General features: G+C 41.6%; 1 protein-coding gene across 4 annotated transcripts in view; it reads left to right on the top strand.

Annotated features, from left to right (window-relative positions):
* acadl (acyl-CoA dehydrogenase long chain) overlaps positions 1-20,358 on the top strand; it is a 146,036-nt gene that overhangs the window by 86,757 nt on the left and 38,921 nt on the right. For all 4 annotated transcript variants that reach the window (XM_078551657.1, XM_078551658.1, XM_078551660.1 and 1 more), the window contains 3 exons: positions 3,185-3,286; positions 6,591-6,704; positions 7,932-8,059. In XM_078551657.1, the coding sequence (XP_078407783.1) occupies positions 3,185-3,286; positions 6,591-6,704; positions 7,932-8,059 (344 nt within the window). The remainder of the gene's footprint in view (positions 1-3,184; positions 3,287-6,590; positions 6,705-7,931; positions 8,060-20,358) is intronic.

Raw genomic sequence — 20,358 nt, 5'->3', positions numbered from 1 at the left:
GGGATGTTTGACCTCTTCAGGGAAGCTTTGTGGACATTCCTAAAGCATTTCCACTATTGTCCTGGGAGCCTCCTGCTGCGACCAAGTTCCAAGTAGAGCAGTTGCTTTGCAGGTCTGGTGCCAGACATATAAATGACATGTCCTGACCAGCAGAGCTGGTTTTAAGTGATTGGAGCCAACATGCTGGACATGTTGGCTTGGGAGAGGACACCACTGGATTTGGGGGATTTTTGAAGGCACTGCTGGTGGTACTTCTGCAGTGCTTTGATATGCCTGTTGTAGATTGTCCAGGTATCCGAAGCATATTGGAGCACAGGAATCACTGCTGCCCCGTAAACCATGACTTAGCCTCAAATTTGAGATCTTAGTCCTCAAATACTCTTTCCCTCAGTCAGCTGAAAGCTGAGCAAGCACATTGGAGGTCATGATGGATTTCAGCGTCTATCAAGTTAACTACACTTCAATAAAAGGACCTAATTGCCCGCAAGGTGCTTTGGGACATCTTGAGGCCATGACGATTGTTATTTAAATGCAAATTCATTCGTCTTTCTCTCTTGCTCTCTTTGCTTTCTCTCTCTTTCTTGAGGGCCTTTTCAATAACTACTACATTCCCTTTCTGTTTATTCCTTGAACAACTTGGTATCCCGTGCTGTACTATTCTATATGCATCCTATAAACATAATTATGTTAGTCAAACATGGCCTACACTTAAGGTTGTCTTTGCTCTCTCAAGCAATGCCATGCTTTTCCAGATGTTTAATTATGTTAATCATTAATACAGTCTTTACAGTTTTTCTGCTACTAATGTGAAGTTTGCTGGTTTGTAATTACCCTTTTGTCTTTTTTTGAACATTTTCCAATTCTTTGGTACACTTTCCATTTCAGAAAGATTCTGGTACATTATGGTTAGAGCCCGAGATATTTCTTCACTCACCTGTTGGAATATGGCTTCTTACTTTTGAACTTCAAGCTACGTCCATTCAACTGTTGTAACAAATTTTTACCACTGTTGGGATTTGTTTTTAACTTGCATCTTATCCATCTTATATGTAATGCTGCCCATTATTGATTTGCTGTTTTATCTGCTAAATTTTCAGTCCAATTTAATCCAGATTTGGTCCCATTTCAACCCTTCAGCATTAGCTTTCAGTGCAGCAACATTGTTTTTGACTCTGTTTTTTTATTATGACAAATTTAATTAAATTATGACCACTGGCCTCCACATTCAGTTCTTAGGTAGATAACTGCTTGGATGTTTCAGTCTTAACTGATTTTGCTTCAGTTGTACATACTGCTGCTTTGTTTATTCTTGGAATGTGAACAAAGCTGACATTTATTTCCCAGGCTTAGTTGTTCCTTGAACTGCTGTTGATTTGGTGATGGTGCTTCCACAATGATGCTGTGTGCCCTACTGTCCGTACCCAAGCTTTATATGAGCCCCTAGCAAGCTAAAACAGAACCTTAAACAAAAACAGAAAATGCTGGAAAATCTCAGCAGATCTGGCAGCATCTGTGGAGAGAAAAAAACAAAGTTAATGTTTCGAGTCCATATGACCCTTCTTCAGGGCTGAAGAGTATGTGATGAAATTTATACTGTTTAAGTGGGGTGGGGCAGGTGGAGCTGGATAGAAAGCCAACGATAGGTGGGGACAGGGGAGGGATTGACAAAGATGTCATGAACTAAAGGACAAAGGGATTGTTAATGATAGTGGTTAGTGCTAAAAAAAGGTGCTAATAGTGGCATAAGTTGGAGCTTGTGTTCCTTAGCATCTGAAAGGAAGAGGAAGTTTCTTGCTTTTATCTTAATACAGTACCTTGCTTGTTAACAGAACTATTTATATATGAGCATTAAAGTTTTAGAACTATGCAGCAAGAAACCTGAAATGTTTTTGAATCTACAATAGAGAAGGAGGCCATTCAGCCCATCATACCTGTGCCAGAGCTATCCAGTTTATAGAATATTTCTACTTCCTCTGCTGTGGTTTCACAAGATATTTTGTTCTTTCCAGTTGTATTTTGAATACTGTATGAAAGCACTAACTTTTACTGATATTCATTGAGGTATTGGAATAAAATAAAGAACCTGTAAATTATATTGCCCAGTGTTACAGACAGGAGGGGTGTTAATTTAAACAGCACTAATTTCTCCTCTTACCACCTGTCCATAAATAGAAAGATGTTTTAATTTGTTTCCCTCTTTATAAGCACTCCCCAACCCCTCAGTTTTGGTGCAATCCAATTTTCTATTATGAGCCCCACAACAACCTCGAGAGAGGGTGAACTCGCGCACATTCAAAATGTGGGAGGAGGGTCACATCGTTGCCTCCTTTGCATTCATACAGTAAAAAAGAGATAGTGAAAAGAAAGATTTACAATGTAGAGACCACAGAAAAAAGTAGTATTGTTTCATTTGGGTTCCAGAGTCCAGAATCAAAGCCCAATGAGGTATTCCTTCACGGAGGTTGACGAGCTGAAAACCAATGCTGGATCATTCACTTTTCCAGTTGTGTTGACTTCACATCATGAGATAGGCATGCAGAGATGAATCAGTCTTGTAGGCAATGGTATAGAATTTCCAGCAGAAGCAATGTAGATGGGGCCAGGCGTCCAACCTGGGCCAGAGCTCCGTGCCTGTGAAGCTGCTAGTAAAATGGTAAAAAAGCAGACTGAGACATTGCAGTCCAGCAAGGTAATGCTACTAGCTCCACAACCAGAGGCCCATGTCACATGGCTCCCACCTTTTCCACACTGTCTTTGACAAGGGCGATGTGTATCACTTGTTCGAGTCCCCGAGATTGTTAAATGTCTCAACCATTAAGGATTGAAAGGAAGGTTGCGGGGCCATTTATTTTAGCAGATAAGCAGACTACTGTTGGCCATCCTGGGTTATGAAATGCAGATGGCCTTTGTATAGCTCTCTTTGAATTTGGCCTGTGCAGCCCACAGAGGGTCATTAGTGGTTCTTTAAGGATAACGATGTGTGTGTATACCGATACTGCCAGGTAGCTTATTTTGTTCAGGGTCACAGGCAGGTATAGATTCAACCATTTTGGGTCTTTGTCCGGTTTGAAATTTTTAGAGATAGCAATGAGCATATCTCTAAATATATTGTATAAGAAAAGGTACAGGTTGACATCTTAGTCCCTCACGCTAGATTGACAAAATTCTCTTTTTGAATGGAAAGGATACAACTGAACTCTTCTTTGAGGATGTGCGCTTGCCAGCTGATGCTCTACTAGGAGAAGTTAATAAGGGATTCTACTACCTTATGACTGAGCTTCCACAGGTAACAGTTCAGATTTTTGTGATCACTTGTTTCATGATTTCACAATTTCTGTAGCTTTCTTCCAAGGGACAAGCTGGCACCTTTCCCCCATGACTATTTTTCATGTGTGTCCTGAGACATCTAGGTGTGGAAAGGATCATAGCTGAGCCCAATACTGCTGTTCCTCACACACGTGCACAGTTGGTTAGCAATTATGAGGGGCAACCTTGGTTCACCTTTTTTCCCCATGTCTAGCCGGGGACACTGAGGCTAAATATCGAACACCAACTACTGCTTTAATTGAGACCGATTAGATCAATGTAAAGCAGAGATTGAATCTGTCACCTTCTGGTCTGTAGTTCAGTAGTATACTCGGTCATGCCTTTTTCCACTGGGTCATGGAGAGTATAATCTAAATGAAGACCTGGGAAGGATGCTCATCTGCAGTGAGAACTGCAGTTTCTACTGCTAAGTGTCAATTTTCATGTTGGAATCGTAACATGGCAAATTTCCAACAAACTGCCAGGGAAGGGGAGAGAGATCTTCTCTAACAAGAGAAATATTTAGCTTTTCTCTCCTAACTGTACTGATAGAGAAGGGATAGCAAGGCTTGGGTGTGGAGTTATTACTTTACATTGCCTTTTCTTATACGAGTGCTGCCTTTTACTGTCCTTTTGTAAACTCACCTAATAGCCTCTGGGTAAAGCCTCTGTTGAATGGCAGTAGACAACAGTAAAATTGGTTTGGGCTGTGGGAAGGAAAAAGGAGCAAGTATTTTCATTCCTCTCCAGTCACAGAATCAAAAAATCTCACAGTGCAAAAAGGCCCTTTGGCCCATTGAGTCTGCACTGACACGTGAGAAACACCTGACCTACCTACCTAATCCCATTTACCAGCACTTGGCCCATAGCCTTGAATGTTATGACGTGTCAAGTGATCATCCAGGTATTTTTTAAAGGTTGTGAGGCAACCCGCCTCCACCACCCTCCCAGGTAGCGCATTCTAGACCGTCACCACCCTCTGGGTAAAAAAGTTTTTCCTCACATCCCCCCTAAACCTGCTGCCCCTCACCTTGAACATATGTCCCCTCGCGACTGACCCTTCAACTAAGAGGAGCAGCTGCTCCCTATCCATCCTGTCCATGCCCCTCATAATCTTGTACACCTTGATCAGGTCGCCCCTCAATCTTCTCTCTGCTCCAACGAAAACAACCCAAGTCTATCCAACCTCTCTTCATAACTTAAATGTTTCATCCCAGGCAACATCCTGGTGAATCTCCTCTGCACCCCCTCCAGTGCAATCACATCCTTCTTATAATGTGGCGACCAGAACTGGACACAGTACTCCAGCTGTGGCCTCACCAAGGTTCTATACAACTCCAACATGATCTCCCTACTTTTGTAATCTACGCCTCGATTGATAAAGGCAAGTGTCCCATATGCCTTTTTCACCACCCCACTAACATGCCCCTCCACCTTCAGAGATCTATGGACACACAAGCCAAGGTCCCTTTGTTCCTCAGAACTTCCTAGTGTCATGCGTTCATTGAATACTTCCTTATCAAATTACTCCTTCCAAAGTGTATCACCTCACACTTTTCAGGGTTAAATTCCATCTGCCACTTATTTGCCCATTTGACCAAGACATTTACATCTTCCTGCAGCCAAAGACACTCAACCTCACTGTTAACCACCCGGCCAATCTTTGTGTCATCCGCAAACTTACTAATCCTACCCCCCACCTAGTTATCTATGTCGTTTATATAAATGACAAATAATAGGGGACCCAGCACAGATCCCTGTGGTACACTACTGGACACTGGCTTCCAGTCATCCTTCTGTTATCACCCTCTGTCTCCTACAACTAAGCCAATTATGAATCCACCTTATCAAATTACCCTGTATCCCATGCGCATTTGCCTTCTTTATAAGTCTCCCATGTGGGAAATTGTCAAAGGCTTTGCTGAAATCCATATAAACTACATCAACTACACTACCCTAGTGACTCCTTCCTAGAAAGTTTGTGGTTGTACACTGTTATGATCTCTGTAGATTCTTTTCTGCTATTAACAGGAAGTTAATGATACAACCAGATTTCACATTTTAAGATTTTTACTGTAACAAATGACTAAAAATACTATAAACCCTATTTTTATAGGCAACTTATACTTTAAACAACAGAAAGGATTGTCCCTCTTTTATACTTATGGCAAATAGTCCACGTTTGATTCCAGCTTTCAGTGGGTCCATGTTTTCCTGTTTCACTGAGTAGTGACTTTGAGTGACCATCTCCAGGCGCTTCCTTGAGTTTTTGCAGTGTTTCCCAAATTCACTACTATCAGTAAAGCCCACTCCGATTACTCTTCTCCCCTGCCCCCAGCCACACCAGTAAATCTCCTGGATTCCGTAGTTGGCTGCAGAATGTGTCTCTTTGACTAGAGACCATCTCCCTCCCACATCTAGCTTGCAAAGCACCTGCAGCCACTTTTCTGCTAACCACACTGACTGCTGTTCTTTTCCTCTTTTCTCTTTTGCTCCAAAAGTTTGGAGCTGGCAATTCTATTTACTGTAATGACAGCTGCCCTTGTTCTTAGTTCCCAAGTGTGACAACTTCGCTCAGCAAGGCCAGGCCTGTTCTCCGGTGGAATTCAAAATAGTCACATGGCCCCCTTCATTTTAGCCTAAGTTTAAAGACACTGTCCAAAACATGATAATCTTAAACACCTCATAATTGTAACACCACCAGTTAAAATTAGGCTTGCCTGTGTTGTCCTCCACACTCTTAATATAGACCTGCTTGACAAGTGAGCACTTTAGAAATGTACCGCAGGGCTACCAGTGTCCATAGAGCCACTCTCCAGTAAGAATTGACACCCTCAAAGAAGGGAAGAATATTGGCATCAAATAGTAATTTTGTTCCTGTTTTTCTTTTTGTTGAACTACAAGCCTGTAACATCTTTGCACGAGGTGGGGATAGTCTGAAGAAGGACTGAGCCCAACAGTGAGAAAATACAGGCAAAATTGCAAAGCAGGAGAAGTGATGTAACAGGACAATCGGAATATCTTAATGACCATCTTTTGAAACATTTTTTAAAAGAACAGCATGAATTTGATTTACAGCACTGTCCTATATTAAATTAGGTTATTTGCTGGTATAATCTGATATAAAGCTTATATTTTCCCCATGCACAAAAGAATAAAATTTGTTTTAACCTGTACTGTTTATATTGCTTGTGAGATGTAACTAAAATTGGCTGGTTAAATATGATGGATTCTGTTGCATTTTATTCCTGTCTGAAATAAAGTGTAACCCTGTATGTTTAAAGGAACGATTGCTAATTGCAGACATGGCCCTTGCCAGCTGTGAATTCATGTTTGAAGAAACTAGAAAGTATGTGAAACAGCGAAAGGCCTTTGGAAAAACTATTGCTGATTTGCAGGTGAGTACACACTCTATGACATTCAAAAAAATAAATTAATTACATTTAATGTTCACCTCTGGAGGAAATGAAAGGATTCTATGGAATGAGTGATTTGGTGAGTGAACAGAACTTAACAAACTGGTTAGTTTGACAATACTGATAAATGTAACCTTTGCAGTAATAGACATCAAATGTGACAAGCTGAATATAAATTTGTGCAAGAGATTGGTTCTTAGACTTGCGAACAGTTTAGGTAAAATTATTTGCCTGTTTTTTTTCCTTCTCCCCTCCTCAAAGGGGATGTGGACTTCCCCATGGCTCATTTTCTGTTTTCTATTTCTGGATTTATTGTGTTTTTTTAACCTTCCTCATAAAGGATTGACACTCTGAGTGGTTACATGGATGCCAGAAACCCTCCAATAACTTGCCCATGAGTGCTGGCAGGATAACCCCCTGAACTCAATCTTCCACAGTGTCCACACAGACTTTCTAGCTGTGGATTGTGATTAGAAGCATGAACACTAACTGATTTTTCCCACTCTCTCCATCTACTGTAACCCTTGCTGCTCTGCATCAACAAGAAGGCAACTTCAGGTTTATATGGTCCTTGTCCACAGGCCATTGGTAAAATCTGTGGATTTTTAATATCCATTCAGAAAATAGTTGTGACAGACTTGAATCTGACACTTTAGCGCAAAAACTCTGATGGATCAAGAAGGAGTCAATGTAACAAAATTAAATTTCATTGCCAGTACAATTCTAGTATTCCACCACAATGGCCTAGGAGGGCAGCATAGAGCAAGACAAAAAAAATTTTGCCAAACTGTTATTGCCTGAGATTGATAACCAAAATATTATTCATTGCTTTTCATTTGCTTTTCTGTTCCAAACGTTTTCGAGCATTGAAGTCAGCAGAAATGGCTGACATTTTAGAGCAGATCTGTTGAATATTACAAAGAACAGTTTTCAAAATGAAGTGAAACATACAGTAGTTTTACACTGATAACAATTGCTGACAGTCTTTAATAAATAATATAAAAGCAAAATACTGCGGATGCTGGAAATCTGAAATAAAAACAGAAAATGCTGAAAAAAATCAGTAGGTCTGGTAGCATCTGTGAAGAGAGAAACAGATTTAACGTTCTTAGAATTAAGTATTAGAAATACCACTGCAAATTGCTTTCCAGTCATGAAACAGAATTCTCAGGAAATTATGGTAAGGATTCTTCTTCCTTTCACCTCTAGACGGTGCAGCACAAGCTGGCAGAAATAAAGACGCAGGCTTGTGTGGGGAGAGCATTCCTTGACAGCTGCCTGCAGTTGCACAAAGAACGACGACTGGATTCGACTATGGCTTCCATGGCCAAATACTGGTATTTGTGCTGCATTGATTTCTATGTGTACTTCAACAGTGTTCTTCAGTGGTATAAATAATTAATGCTGTAGTCAGTTCACTCCAGAAAAAAATATAATGACTTTCCACTTCTATATTCAGAGTATGCTGCTGTCAGCACTCCAATTTTACTGAATTGTCATTGTGGTATTGTGAACTTTTAATGGAACCACTCTCTAGACTTTTTGTGATAAATATTAGTAAGGAAGAGAAAATGAACTTGCATTTACGTAGCATCTTTAACAATTGCAGGGAGTTCCAAGGCTTTTCATAACTAATGAAGTATAGGCCCTGGTGTAATGTGGGGAAAATTGTTGTGTAGAATTTTTTGATCCATGTCCACTTGAACTATAGATAAATAGCAAGTGGTACATTTGATTCCAAATATTGTCCTCGAGAATTTGGGTTATGACAGGAGGTTCTTTGAATTGGGTGGTTACAGTTCTGTGATTAGCAGTGGAAGCAGGTAAGTAATCACAGAAGCAGTATTATCACATGACATTGAAGAGCATTAACTTAAATATGACATTTAGTGTTACATGATTGATACCAACACAATAAATATCTTTGATAATGTTACCTCTTTCTCTTTGAGTCATAGTCATAGATACAAGATTCATGGTAGCAGTAAATCTTGAGCACTTGATCGAGGCTGCCACTTTAATGGAAAACTGAGGGAGTTTGTCATTTCTGTATGCAATGCTTTCAGTATGTTCGGGTGTACAATCTGGGCACCAACAGGATTTGAAAGATGCGACTTACACTGTGAGGGTTTGAAAGTTTATTGACTTTTTCTAAAAGACTTAGAAAGAAACTGGAGATGAAATTCCCTAAGCTATTGGCCCGGATCTTCTGAGCAGACGCAGCGATATTTGGATTGCTGCTGTGATTGAAAATTCCCCCTGACTCAATGCTGTCTCACATTTCTACTGGGACATTCTGAGAAATGTACAGTGCATTGTCCATCAGGGAACTCCGCTGAAGTGGAGGAGAGTCAGAGGAAGACAGGACATGCCCTGTTTTACGGCACTAACTGCCGTATGGTAAGTTTAAAGGTCAGTTTGAATGTTAGTGAATGAATGTGATGGATGGGTGAATGGGTAGGTGGGTGAGATAGGTAAGTGGATGAGGTGCTAGGTGGGTAGGGTGACATGGAGGTGAGGAGGTAGGTGGATGAGTGGTTGGTATGGGGGTAGTTTGATTGTGTCAGGAGGATAGTCGGGTCACATTGGGGTATTATTCAGATGGTCGGGGTGGTGGTTGAGTTGGTGGGGGTTAACTGGTCAGGGCTGTAGTTGGGTGATTGGGGGTTTGTGGGTCGGAGGGTTGTCAGGTCGGGAGGATAGTCAGAGGGGTCGGTGAGTGACGGGGGTGGTGGCAGGTCAGTTGTGTGGTTGCCCACATGTTAGGCTAGGTTTTAATCTGTCCAATATTTCTTGGGAAGCATGTCGGAACTTTCTGAAGCCTATGACTCTAACTCAGAATCAGAGATGTTTTCACATGGCCTGGGGAACAGGGGAATTGACCATTGGAAATTGAAACTTCCTGAGCAGTTCCTACCTAGGTCAGCGCATTAAGATTTCCACAGGGTCCCAACGCGCATTTCAGCCTTATGCCCAGTCTCTGACGATCCAAACTCATTAGAATTGTTTTCCTCACAAGAGAAACAGAATCCTATGTTCCATTGTGCCTGTGCCGGCTTCTTGAAAGCACTATTCAATTAGTCCTGCTTCCTTGCTCTTTTTCTATACCCTTTCAATTTTCAAGGATTTATCCAATTCCCTCTTGGAAATTAACATTGAATCTGTTTCCACCGCCCTTTCAAAGTGTTCATTCCAAATCATAACAGCTCACTGCATGGAAGAAAATACTCCTTTAGCTTTTCTGCCAATTGCCTTAAATCTGTGTCCTCTGGTTACCGATTCTATTGCCAGTGGAAACAGTTTCTCCTTAATTATTTGATCAAAAACCTTTGTGATTTTGAACAGCTCTATTAGACCTCCCCTTCAGCTTCTCTGTTCAAAGTAGAACAATCCCAGCTTCTTCAATCTCTCCATGCGACTGAGGTTCCTCATACCCTGATATCATTCCAGTATATCTCCTCAGCGCCCTCTCCAAGGACTTGGCATCATTTCTAAAGCATGGTGCCCAGAATTGGCTGCAGTATTGCAGCTGGGGCCTAACCAGTGATTAAAAAGATTTGGCATAATTTCCTTTCTTTGTACTCTATGCCACTATTTATAAAGCCTCTGTAACAACCTTCTCAGCTTCCACCATCAAAGATTTGTGTACGTATGCCCCCAGGCCTTTCTGTTCCTGCACCTCCTTTAAAATCGTGCCATTTGGTTTATATTGTCCTCATTCTCCCTTCCAAAATGCATCACTTCACACTTCTCCGTCAAACTTTTGCTAACCTATGTTCTCCTGAAATCTGCTATTATTCTCCCCACTGTTTACTACTTTTTCAAGTTTTGTGTCATTTGCAAACCCAATTCCAAGTCAATAATACATAGTGCCAGTCATTAATACATAGTGTCATGGACAACTGCCCGTTATTGGTAGGTTTTGTATGAAAGTGGTTTGTATTTTCTTTACCCCTTTGGAGTGTGTATGTCAATCAAATAACTTTAGCAGCAAACTGTTATGAGTTAAAAAGTAAAGAAGATTATTTATTCTCATGCACTTACTCCGAATTAAACACACCATCTCACCCACAAGTTCTTATGCATGCTATCTCACAACGATTAGGTACAGATGAAGATAATATACTGTTACAGATTATAATTATCACAATCTCTGATTTATGATCTGCGGTCTCCCTTTTTGCAAGCCTGCAGTTTCTTGGATGGTTTTGATGCTTTAAGGTTGAAGTGAGGGTCTTGTACAGCTGGCTATGAGGTTTCTTGTAGTCGAATTTCTAGGAAGTTGGCTCTCAGGTGAAATTGAAGTTGGAACAAGTGGGGGAGGGGGTCATTCTCTCTCTTGGGGTCTCCGACTTTTAAGATATTGCTGTTAACTACCTTGGCCGCTTGGTGACTTGTAGCTAGTTTGTGGTCTGGCTTTCTGACCGCAGAACTGTTGTTTCAATGGCTTTCTGGTGGAACTGCCTGCCAGCAGCTTGTGCTGACTTTTTAAAAAAAGCAGACAGAAAAAATGGCTGTCTCACCTTGCGACTTTCACGAGTTCACAGTCCTTTCCAAATAAAGGGCGGTGTTTACGCTGATTCAAACATCCTGTGTTGTAGTTTAACATCTTTGAGCATTTGATAGAGTCATTGTCTTTGTTTCTGAAAGACCCATTCATTCAATGATAACCTTTTTGATGTGATTCAATGCCCTTCCCTGAATCCAATCAGCCTGGAAGGTTCTTTTGTGTCCATCCTTAAACAAAGAAATGTGTCAATTTCCCAGATGACTATGAATGTCTATATTTAGTTAGGTATTCGCTTGAGACTGGGTACTGTCTGTAGCTCAAATGCCAAAAGTTGCATAATTTGCAGCAGCCATTTTAATAGTTTATTTGCATCCAGTTGTTAAAAGTATTGACTGAAAGTTCATAATATACTGGGGCATGACACTAACAAAAACAATGGTCCTATTACAGGGGTTCCCAAGCTGTGGGTCGTGACCCTTGATGACATTGCAGAGTCACATTTGGGGTTGCGTCCTTTTCCCCCTCTGAGACAGCGATAGCAACCGTGGGAAGGGGATTTTGGTGGGACAGACCTGGACTCTCTACTACCAAATAGTATGGGATGGACAGTGAGCCCAAAATGTCCATTAACATGAGAAGTGAGTGCCAAGTGGGCTTGGGATATTTTTGCACTGATTGATGGAGACAGAGCTGGAAAGTGTAACTCAGTTAAAAGCAAAATATTGTGGATGCTGGAAATCTGAAATAAAAACAGAAAATGCTGGAAAAACTGAGCAGGTCTGACAGCACCCGTGGAGAGAGAAACAGAGTTAACATTTTGAGTCTGTATGACCCTTTGGTCATACTCAGTCACTGACTGAATGCAGGAAGAAACGGGAGATCATGAAGTTGAGCCAGGAAGGTGAGTGGCATCTTCAAACTGTGCTTCTGCTCCTGTCTGCCTCAGACTTCTTACCCCAGGATAGTGACTTTGCTACACAGGCACCAGTAACTAGACCCAAAAAAGAGGAAGGGGAGAGAGGCTACTGTGCAAAAGAGTGGGGTTGGGTAAGAGGGTTTGCTGAGTGAGTGAATGGAGGGAGGAGCATTTGGGAAGCATTTGCTGAATCAGTTAGTTTGTGGGGAGACAGGTGTTGGGAAAAGGGGCTACTGTGTGTATGGGGGTGAGGGAGTTTGGGAAGAGGGGCTGAATGTATCACTGGAGGAGCCTCAACCTTTGCAATTGTCCAACAGGTTCAAGGTTCTTGCATCTTGTATGGATGAGAACAGGGGCTGCAGGGTGGATGAGCGAACTAACCATGGCACTGTGGTGCAGGGAACCATTCAAGTGAGGGGAGTAAATAAAAATGTACGGTATAGTATAGTCAGGGGGATAGACAAAGTTCTCTGCAGCCCCAGAGCATGAGCCCAGAAGGCTGTGTTGACTGCCCAGCGCCAGGGTTTGGGACATCTGTTCAGAGTTGGAGAGAAACTTGCAGTGGGAGGGGGAGCATCCAATTGTTGTGGTCCATGTGGGTACCAATGACATAGATAGGATTAGGAAAGAGGTTCTGCTTAGATTTAAGCAGCTAGGAGCTAGAAAAGCAGAACACAGAGGTGATAATCTCTGGATTACTACCTAAACCATGAGCAATTTGGAGTAGGGTAAATAAGATTATAGAGTTGAATGCATGACTCAAAGATTATTGTGGGAGAAATGGGTATTGATTCACGGGGCACTGACACCAGTACAGGGGAAAGTAGGAGCTGTACCGTTGGGATGATCTTCATACGAACCATGCTGGGGCCAGTGTTCTGACTAGTTCTAATAATAGGGCAGTAGAGGGCTTTAGACTAAAAGATGGTGAGGAGGAATCATGTGAGCGGAGATGTGGAAAATTAAAGAGAAATGACAAAGCAACAGAGTAGGGTAGCAACATGGGTAATGAAAATCAGAGTGTGGCAGGAAGGGGTAGAGCATACAAACTTGAGTGCACCAGCAGATAAGGCCAGAGTTTGCAAGAATGGTAAAAAGGCAGAATTAAATACTCTTTATCTGAATGTGTACAGCAGTCAGAACAAAATGAATGAGTTGTTAGCACAGATAGAAATAAATATGTATGATCTGATAGCCATTACCGAGACATGATTTCAGGGTCACCAAGGCTGGGATTTAAACATTCACGGGTGTTTGACATTTCGGAGGGACAGATAGCTAGGAAAAGATGGTAGTGTCGATCTGTAAATTAAGGATGACTACAGTGGTGAGAGATGACGTTGATTCAGAAGATCAAGATGTACAGTTGGTTTGGGTAGAGCTAAGAAATAGCAAAGGTCACTTGTGGGAATAATTTATAGGCCCCCTAACAGTGGCTACATTGCAAGACAAAGTATACAGTGTAAGGAAAATATAATGTTATTGGAATTTATTGTAAAATAGTGGTAACTGTGTCTATGTATATATATGTGTGTGTGTGTGTGTGAGAGAGAGAGACTTAATTGGATTAAAGGCAGCTGGTCTGAAGGCTTTGATGTATTAGAAGATGAGCTAGGTTTGAAATGTTAGGTATAGGTAAACATGGAGGAAGTTTAGAATGTAAAGTGTAAAAGAACATTTGCATCTTTAAATAAACCAGACTAGATTGGTCTCAAAGGAAAAGTGAAATGTGTCACCTAGCCAGGTGAAATTCAGAAACAGTGTGTTTATTTTTCCCAAAGATTGCTGGTAAAATTGGTACTATGATAAACTTTTATGATCAGGGAGGTAAAGTCCAAAGACATAGTGAAACAATTGGAATTTGCATTCAAAGGGGAAAATATGTATAAAGGAGAGAAGGCTGTGTGTAAAGGCAGGCATTTTCAGATCTAACAAGTGTGAAAGCCTTCAGCATCTATGCCTCAAGCTGCTGTCTACAAAGAACTGAAGTTAAGGAAACTCACTTTGAATTGGATTGTTCAGGGTATCATGTTTCTTTGTCTGGGTTTTAAAAATCTGTGTGTCTTACTGTTACCTTAACGAAAGTGTAACTGGGAGTTAGATGAGAAGTTATCATAGTAGTAATTTGTAGATCTATATATGTATTTAAAATCATTTCTTCTATTAATAAAGGTTTAATTTAGTTTGCTAAGAAACCTATAAGACTTGGTGGTCTTATTACTACTGAATTCAAAACATGCATCTCAAAATTTATACAATTGCAAAACAAGTGGCAGTTGTTTCAAGTTCCCTTTGGGATTTGAGCAGCTTAGCATTTACCATTGGCTATGCCATAACAACAAGAAGAGATAATGCTGGCTTTGTAAGAAAGGTAACAATAATCATGGGTGATTTTAATCTTCATTTAGATTGGATGAATAAGATTGGCAAACATAACCTGGAAAATGAGTTCATAGAATATATTCAGGACAATTCCTTAGAGCAATACATGCCAATTAGGGAGCAGGCTATTTTAAACCTGGTAACGTACAATAAGACAGGATTAATTAATGACCTTATGGTGAAGGATCCTCTAGGCAACAATGATCATAACATGATAGAATTTCACATTCAGTTTGAGGGTGAGAAGTGTGGATCTAAGACTGGTATTTAAAGTTAAAGGCAATTACAAAGATATGAAGACAGAGTTGGCTAAAGTGTACTCGGAAAATGGGTTAAATGATAGGACAATAGAGAAACAGTGGCAGACATTTAAGGAGATATTTCATAACTCTCAGCAAACATATATTCCATTGAGAAAGAAAGATTCTATGAGAAGCATGCACCATCTGTGGCTAAGGATGTTAAGGATGGTACCAAATTGAAAGTAAATGTGTACAATACTGCAGATAATAGTGGTAACTCAGAAGATTGGATCTAATGGCACTTCGAAATTCCCAACTGTGCAGCTTTTCACTCTCCACTTGCCATGATATTTCTTTGGTTATCAATCTGCTCAATCACATCAGCAGCTCCTTATCCCAGTAAACTCTTACTCCTTCTCTCACCTTAATCATTTTCCTGGATCAGCCCCTATTTCTGCTCCCTTAAATGCAAGGGATGTTGACTAAGATGTTTATGGTGGACAATTGTTTTAGCCTTTCCTCACCAGATCTGGCTGGACCTCAGCAAGCATTTTCAGGTGCTGCTCTCCTCCTCCAATTTTGCTTACTACCCCTTGATCATGTTGGAATGCAAAGATATCCCTCAGCACCTTTTCTCCACTAACAACTTTTTTTAAAACCCGTCTGTCCTGAAAACCCATCTCCAACAACAAGTATGAGATGCTCATGGACTTTTTTGTCTCTAAGATTGAGACCTTGCATTTGATTGCTTCTGCCTCATCCCACCCTGCCTCCATTGTACAAAGTCAAAGTTACTCCCATATTAGCTCTAAACTAACAACTTTCTGTAGTTTTTCACCTATCTGACCCTTTGCTCTCTTTCTTTCTCAAGCTTATCTTGTCCATGAGAGACACCTTCTGCTCTCTTGAGCCTATTCTCACTAAATTGTTGAACACCCAGCTTCCCTTCCTGGCCCCTGTGTTAACTGGTACCGTAAATTGTGGTCTCAACTCTGGTACTGTTCCCTTCTCTCTCTCTTCCCTTTCAAATCTGCCATTATCACCTCACTTCTCAAAAAAGAAGCTTCAGTCCTTGCTAGCTATGCTCCATCTGCAACCTTCCTTTCCTCAAGCTCTTGAATATGCTGTCACCTCCTAAATCTGTTCCTGTCTTTCTCAAAATTCTATGTTTAAACACTCCAAATCAGATTTCTGCCTCAGCTACAGCACTGAAATGGCCCCAATCAAAGTGATATAATCAGTCTATGCCACAAACTCCATTTCTAAGCCGTCAGTTCCATCCTGCTTCCTGGGCATTGTCTTGGGCTTCCTTTGATTCATTTGTGGGATGCATACATTGCTGAAAAGACCTGCATTCATTGTCCATCCCTAATTGCCCTGAGAATATGGTGTAAACTGCAGCCTTGAGGCAAGAAATGCCCAAGATACCATTGCTCAGCTTGAAGATGAAATTGGTAACTTGCAAGATAAGATGACACGATACTTGCAAGAATACCAGGAGCTATTGACTGTGAAGATGACTCTAGATATTGAGATTGCAATGTGGCTTAATAGGCCATTTCAGAGGGCAGTCATGAGTCAATCACATTGCTGTGTCTGAACCAGATTGTTCACAACATTGGTTATTGATTATTTGGAGGCAACTGGTGTAGATGCATTTAAGGAGAAACTAGATAAGCACATGAGAGAGAAAGGAATGGGAGCATGTGTTTATGGGCTTAGATGAAAGAGGGGTCAGAGGACGCTTCTGTGGAGCCTGAACATTAGCATGAAGCAGTTAGGTTGAATGACCTATTCCTGTAAACACTAAGCAATATTATATAAATATAAAAGCAAAAAACTGCGGATGCTGGAAATCCAAAACAAAAACAAAAATACCTGGAAAAACTCAGCAGGTCTGGCAGCACCTGCGGATAGGAGCACAGTTAATGTTTCGAGTCCGAATGACCCTTCAACAGAACTAAGTAAAAATAGAGGAGAGGTGAAATATAAACTGGTTTGGGGAGGGGGGGAACAAGAAGAGCTGGATAAAGGGCCAGTGATAGGTGGAGATAACCAAAAGATGTCACAGACAAAAGGACAAAGAGGTGTTGAAGGTGGTGGTATTATCTAAAGGAATGTGCTAATTAAGGGTAGAAAGCAGGACGAGCAAGGTACAGATAGCCCTAGTGGGGGTGGGGTGGGGGGAAGGGATCGAAATAGGCTAAAAGGTAGAGATAGAACAATGGATGGAAATACACTTAAAAATAATGGAAGGTGGGAAAAGAAAAACCTATATAAATTATTGGAAAAAAACAAAAAGGAGGGGGAAAATCGGAAAGGGGGTGGGGATGGAGGAGAGAGTTCATGATCTAAAATTGTTGAACTCAGTATTGAGTCCGGACGGCTGTAAAGTGCCTAGTCGGAAGATAAGGTGCTGTTCCTCCAGTTTGCGTTGAGCTTCACTGGAACAATGCAGCAAGCCAAGGATGGACATGTGGGCATGAGAGCAGGGTGGAGTGTTGAAATGGCAAGCGACAGGGAGGTCTGGGTAATACTTGCGGACAGCTGCCCCTTTACTTCCCCTCTCCTCACTGTACAAGGGCCCAAACACTCCTTTCAAGTGAAGCAGCATTTCACTTCCACTTCCCTCAACTTAGTCTACTGCATTCGTTGCTCCCAATGCGGTTTCCTCTACATTGGAGAGACCAAACGCAGACTGGGTGACCGCTTTGCAGAACACCTTCGGTCTGTCCACAAGGATTACCCAGACCTTCCTGTCGCTTGCCATTTCAACACTCCACCCTGCTCTCATGCCCACATGTCCGTCCTTGGCTTGCTGCATTGTTCCAGTGAAGCTCAACACAAACTGGAGGAACAGCACCTCATCTTCCGACTAGGCACTTTACAGCCTTCCGGACTGAATATTGAGTTCAACAATTTTAGATCTTGAACTATCTCCTCCATCCCCGCCCCCTTTCCGATTTTCCCCCTCCTTTTTGTTTTTTTCCAATAATTTATATAGATTTTTCTTTTCCCACCTACTTCCATTATTTTTAAGTGTATTTCCATCCATTGTTCTATCTCTACCTTTTAGCCTATTTCGATCCCTTCCCCCGCTCCACACCCACTAGGGCTACCTGTACCTTGCTCGTCCTGCTTTCTACCCTTAATTAGCACATTCCTTAGATAATATCACCACCTTCAACACCTATAGGAAACTTGAATCCTGAAAGGTAAAAGTGCTGGTGAATAGGAAAATATAACATAGTGTGACGACTTTTGACTACAAAGCAGTACAGTAAGGAAAATTTGCAATTTCTTTAAAAGACCTGTGGAATCTATAATTGTTTGTAAGAATGTTTAAAAAGGACGTTTAAGAGTTTGCATCAATTGTAAAGTGACCTTTGTAATTTGGCTGTGTTATCTGCCACTGCAGCTACAGGGGCCGCATCCACTGTACATGATGTCGCAGTGCCTGCCTTTGTTAAAGGAACTCTGGAAAGGTACACCATCAGGACAGTTGTGACCTGAGGGAGAGATTGTTCGTGGAAGTGTGCCTTCTGATAGTAATCGTACCCATGAAACTTGAAGGAGAAAACTGTTGTCGGATAGGACTCCTGACCTACCCTACTTGAATAGAGAATAGCATATTGTAGAACTGTGTAGCTATGTAGTACTACTTTGTGCAGGGAGTGATGCAGGTGCTTGTAGTTGTCTAAGACGTATCTTTGTTGTATCGAGTATTTAAAAGTGAAATTTGCCTGTTAATTCATGGGCAGAATCTTGCCCTTGGATGGTGGGTGGGCCCCACCGGCTGAGCGGCGGGCAGGCAATTTACAATTAAGGCCCGCCCAGCGGCATCCCCGACGGGAAGCGCTATGCGCTTCCTGTGCTGGGGGGGGGAGGAGTCCCCAGCTGTCAAAGTGCGCTCATTTGCACATGCACGCAAAAGAGCACACTGCTCCCTGAGGCAAAGTCCTGTCTCAGGGAGAATACTGACAGTGCCAAAAACATTAAAAATAGAAACATTAAAAAATTATTAATATGTCCCCCTCATGTGACAATGTCACATGAGATGGAACATGTTAATAAAGACCACATAAACTTTATTAATTTTTTACAATACGGACATGAAACTTCACCCCACCAGTGGATGAAGTTTCATCAGTATACTGTAGCCGGCTGGGGCTCCTGGCCTGCCCGCCAGCCTTAAGGTTGGACAGGCAGGTCTTTAATTACTTTAAATAGCTTGTCAATGGCCTCAACTGGCTGATTTTGCTGTCCGCCCGCCTTCCTACCTTCCTAGGTGTCAGCTGTGGCTCAGTTCATAGCACCCTCGCCTTTGAATTAGAGGGTTGTGGGTTCATGTCCCACTCCCGGAAACCAAGAACTGTGATTGTACTCGAAAGAGTTGCAATCCGTGACTGTTGATAACTCGAAAGAGTTTCCTACCTTCCTAGGTGTCAGCCGTGGCTCAGTTCATAGCACCCTCGCCTTTGAATCAGAGGGTTGTGGGTTCATGTCCCACTCCCGGAAACCAAGAACTGTGATTGTACTCGAAAGAGTTGCAATCTGTGACTGTTGATAACTCGAAAGAATTTTTTTTTTCCCTACCTTCCTAAAAATTTAAATGGACCGGGATGATGTTGGGGATTCCTCCCGACGTCATCCCGCGTCAATTTCCCCTCGGCGACCAGGCCCCGCCCCCAAATCGCCAAGGGGAAAGTCCTGGCCCATGTTTAATTTGTGTTGGTTCTGATTCGTGTCAAAGTAAAGGCTACAAAAGTGGAATCTTGTTGTTACTTCCTTCATTTTGGGAGTCATTCAGTAAATTTGGTTATTTTGGTTTACGGTTCTCCCTAGGGGATCATAACAATAGTTAAATATTAATTAATATTTTCTACAAGTACTCATTTAAAGAGGAAGACAATAACTTACTGAGCAATTTTTGGAGGAGTATTCATGAAAAATATTTGATTAGCTAGAAGTATTGAAGACAAACAAACTGGCTAGGCCAAATGGCATGGAGCAGGGAAGGAAATCTGAGGGGCACTGGTACGATTTAGCAATCTCCTCTTTTTCTTATAGTCTCACTAGCAGAAGCAAATGTAGTGCTGATAGTTAAGAAAAAGGGAGTCAAATCTGGCCCAGACAGACTGTGCTTTGATTAAAGGAAGTCTGAACTGTCTGTACCCAGTTATTCGAAAGTTCAAAGTAGCATTCTATTTTGGTCTATTTTATTCCTAACTATAGTGTGGAGGGAAAGTTATTAGGATAGCAGTCCAATAAATGATAGTTAATAGCTGCTTGTTTAAACAGAGAGGCCCCTCATATCTTGTTACTATGGAATTATTTAGAGCTTTTAGTGCCTCAAGGCCATTATATCTAATTGGTTTCCTGCAGTAGTCTTTACTGAACCTTTCCATATACCAGCTACATTTTTTTTATTCGTTCATGGGATGTGGGCATCGCTGACTAGGCCAGCATTTATTACCCATCCCTAACTGCCCTTGTTTGGAGGGCAGTTAAGAGTCAACCATATTGCTGTGGGTCCGGAGTCACATAAAGGCCAGATCAGGTAAGGACAGCAGATTTCCTTCCCTA

This window comes from Cetorhinus maximus, chromosome 11 (assembly GCF_964194155.1).
Source record: "Cetorhinus maximus chromosome 11, sCetMax3.hap1.1, whole genome shotgun sequence".
In the NCBI taxonomy this organism is placed as follows: domain Eukaryota; kingdom Metazoa; phylum Chordata; class Chondrichthyes; order Lamniformes; family Cetorhinidae; genus Cetorhinus; species Cetorhinus maximus.
The sequence above is the reverse complement of the archived record's forward strand: the minus strand, read 5'-3'. Positions and strand labels throughout refer to the sequence as shown.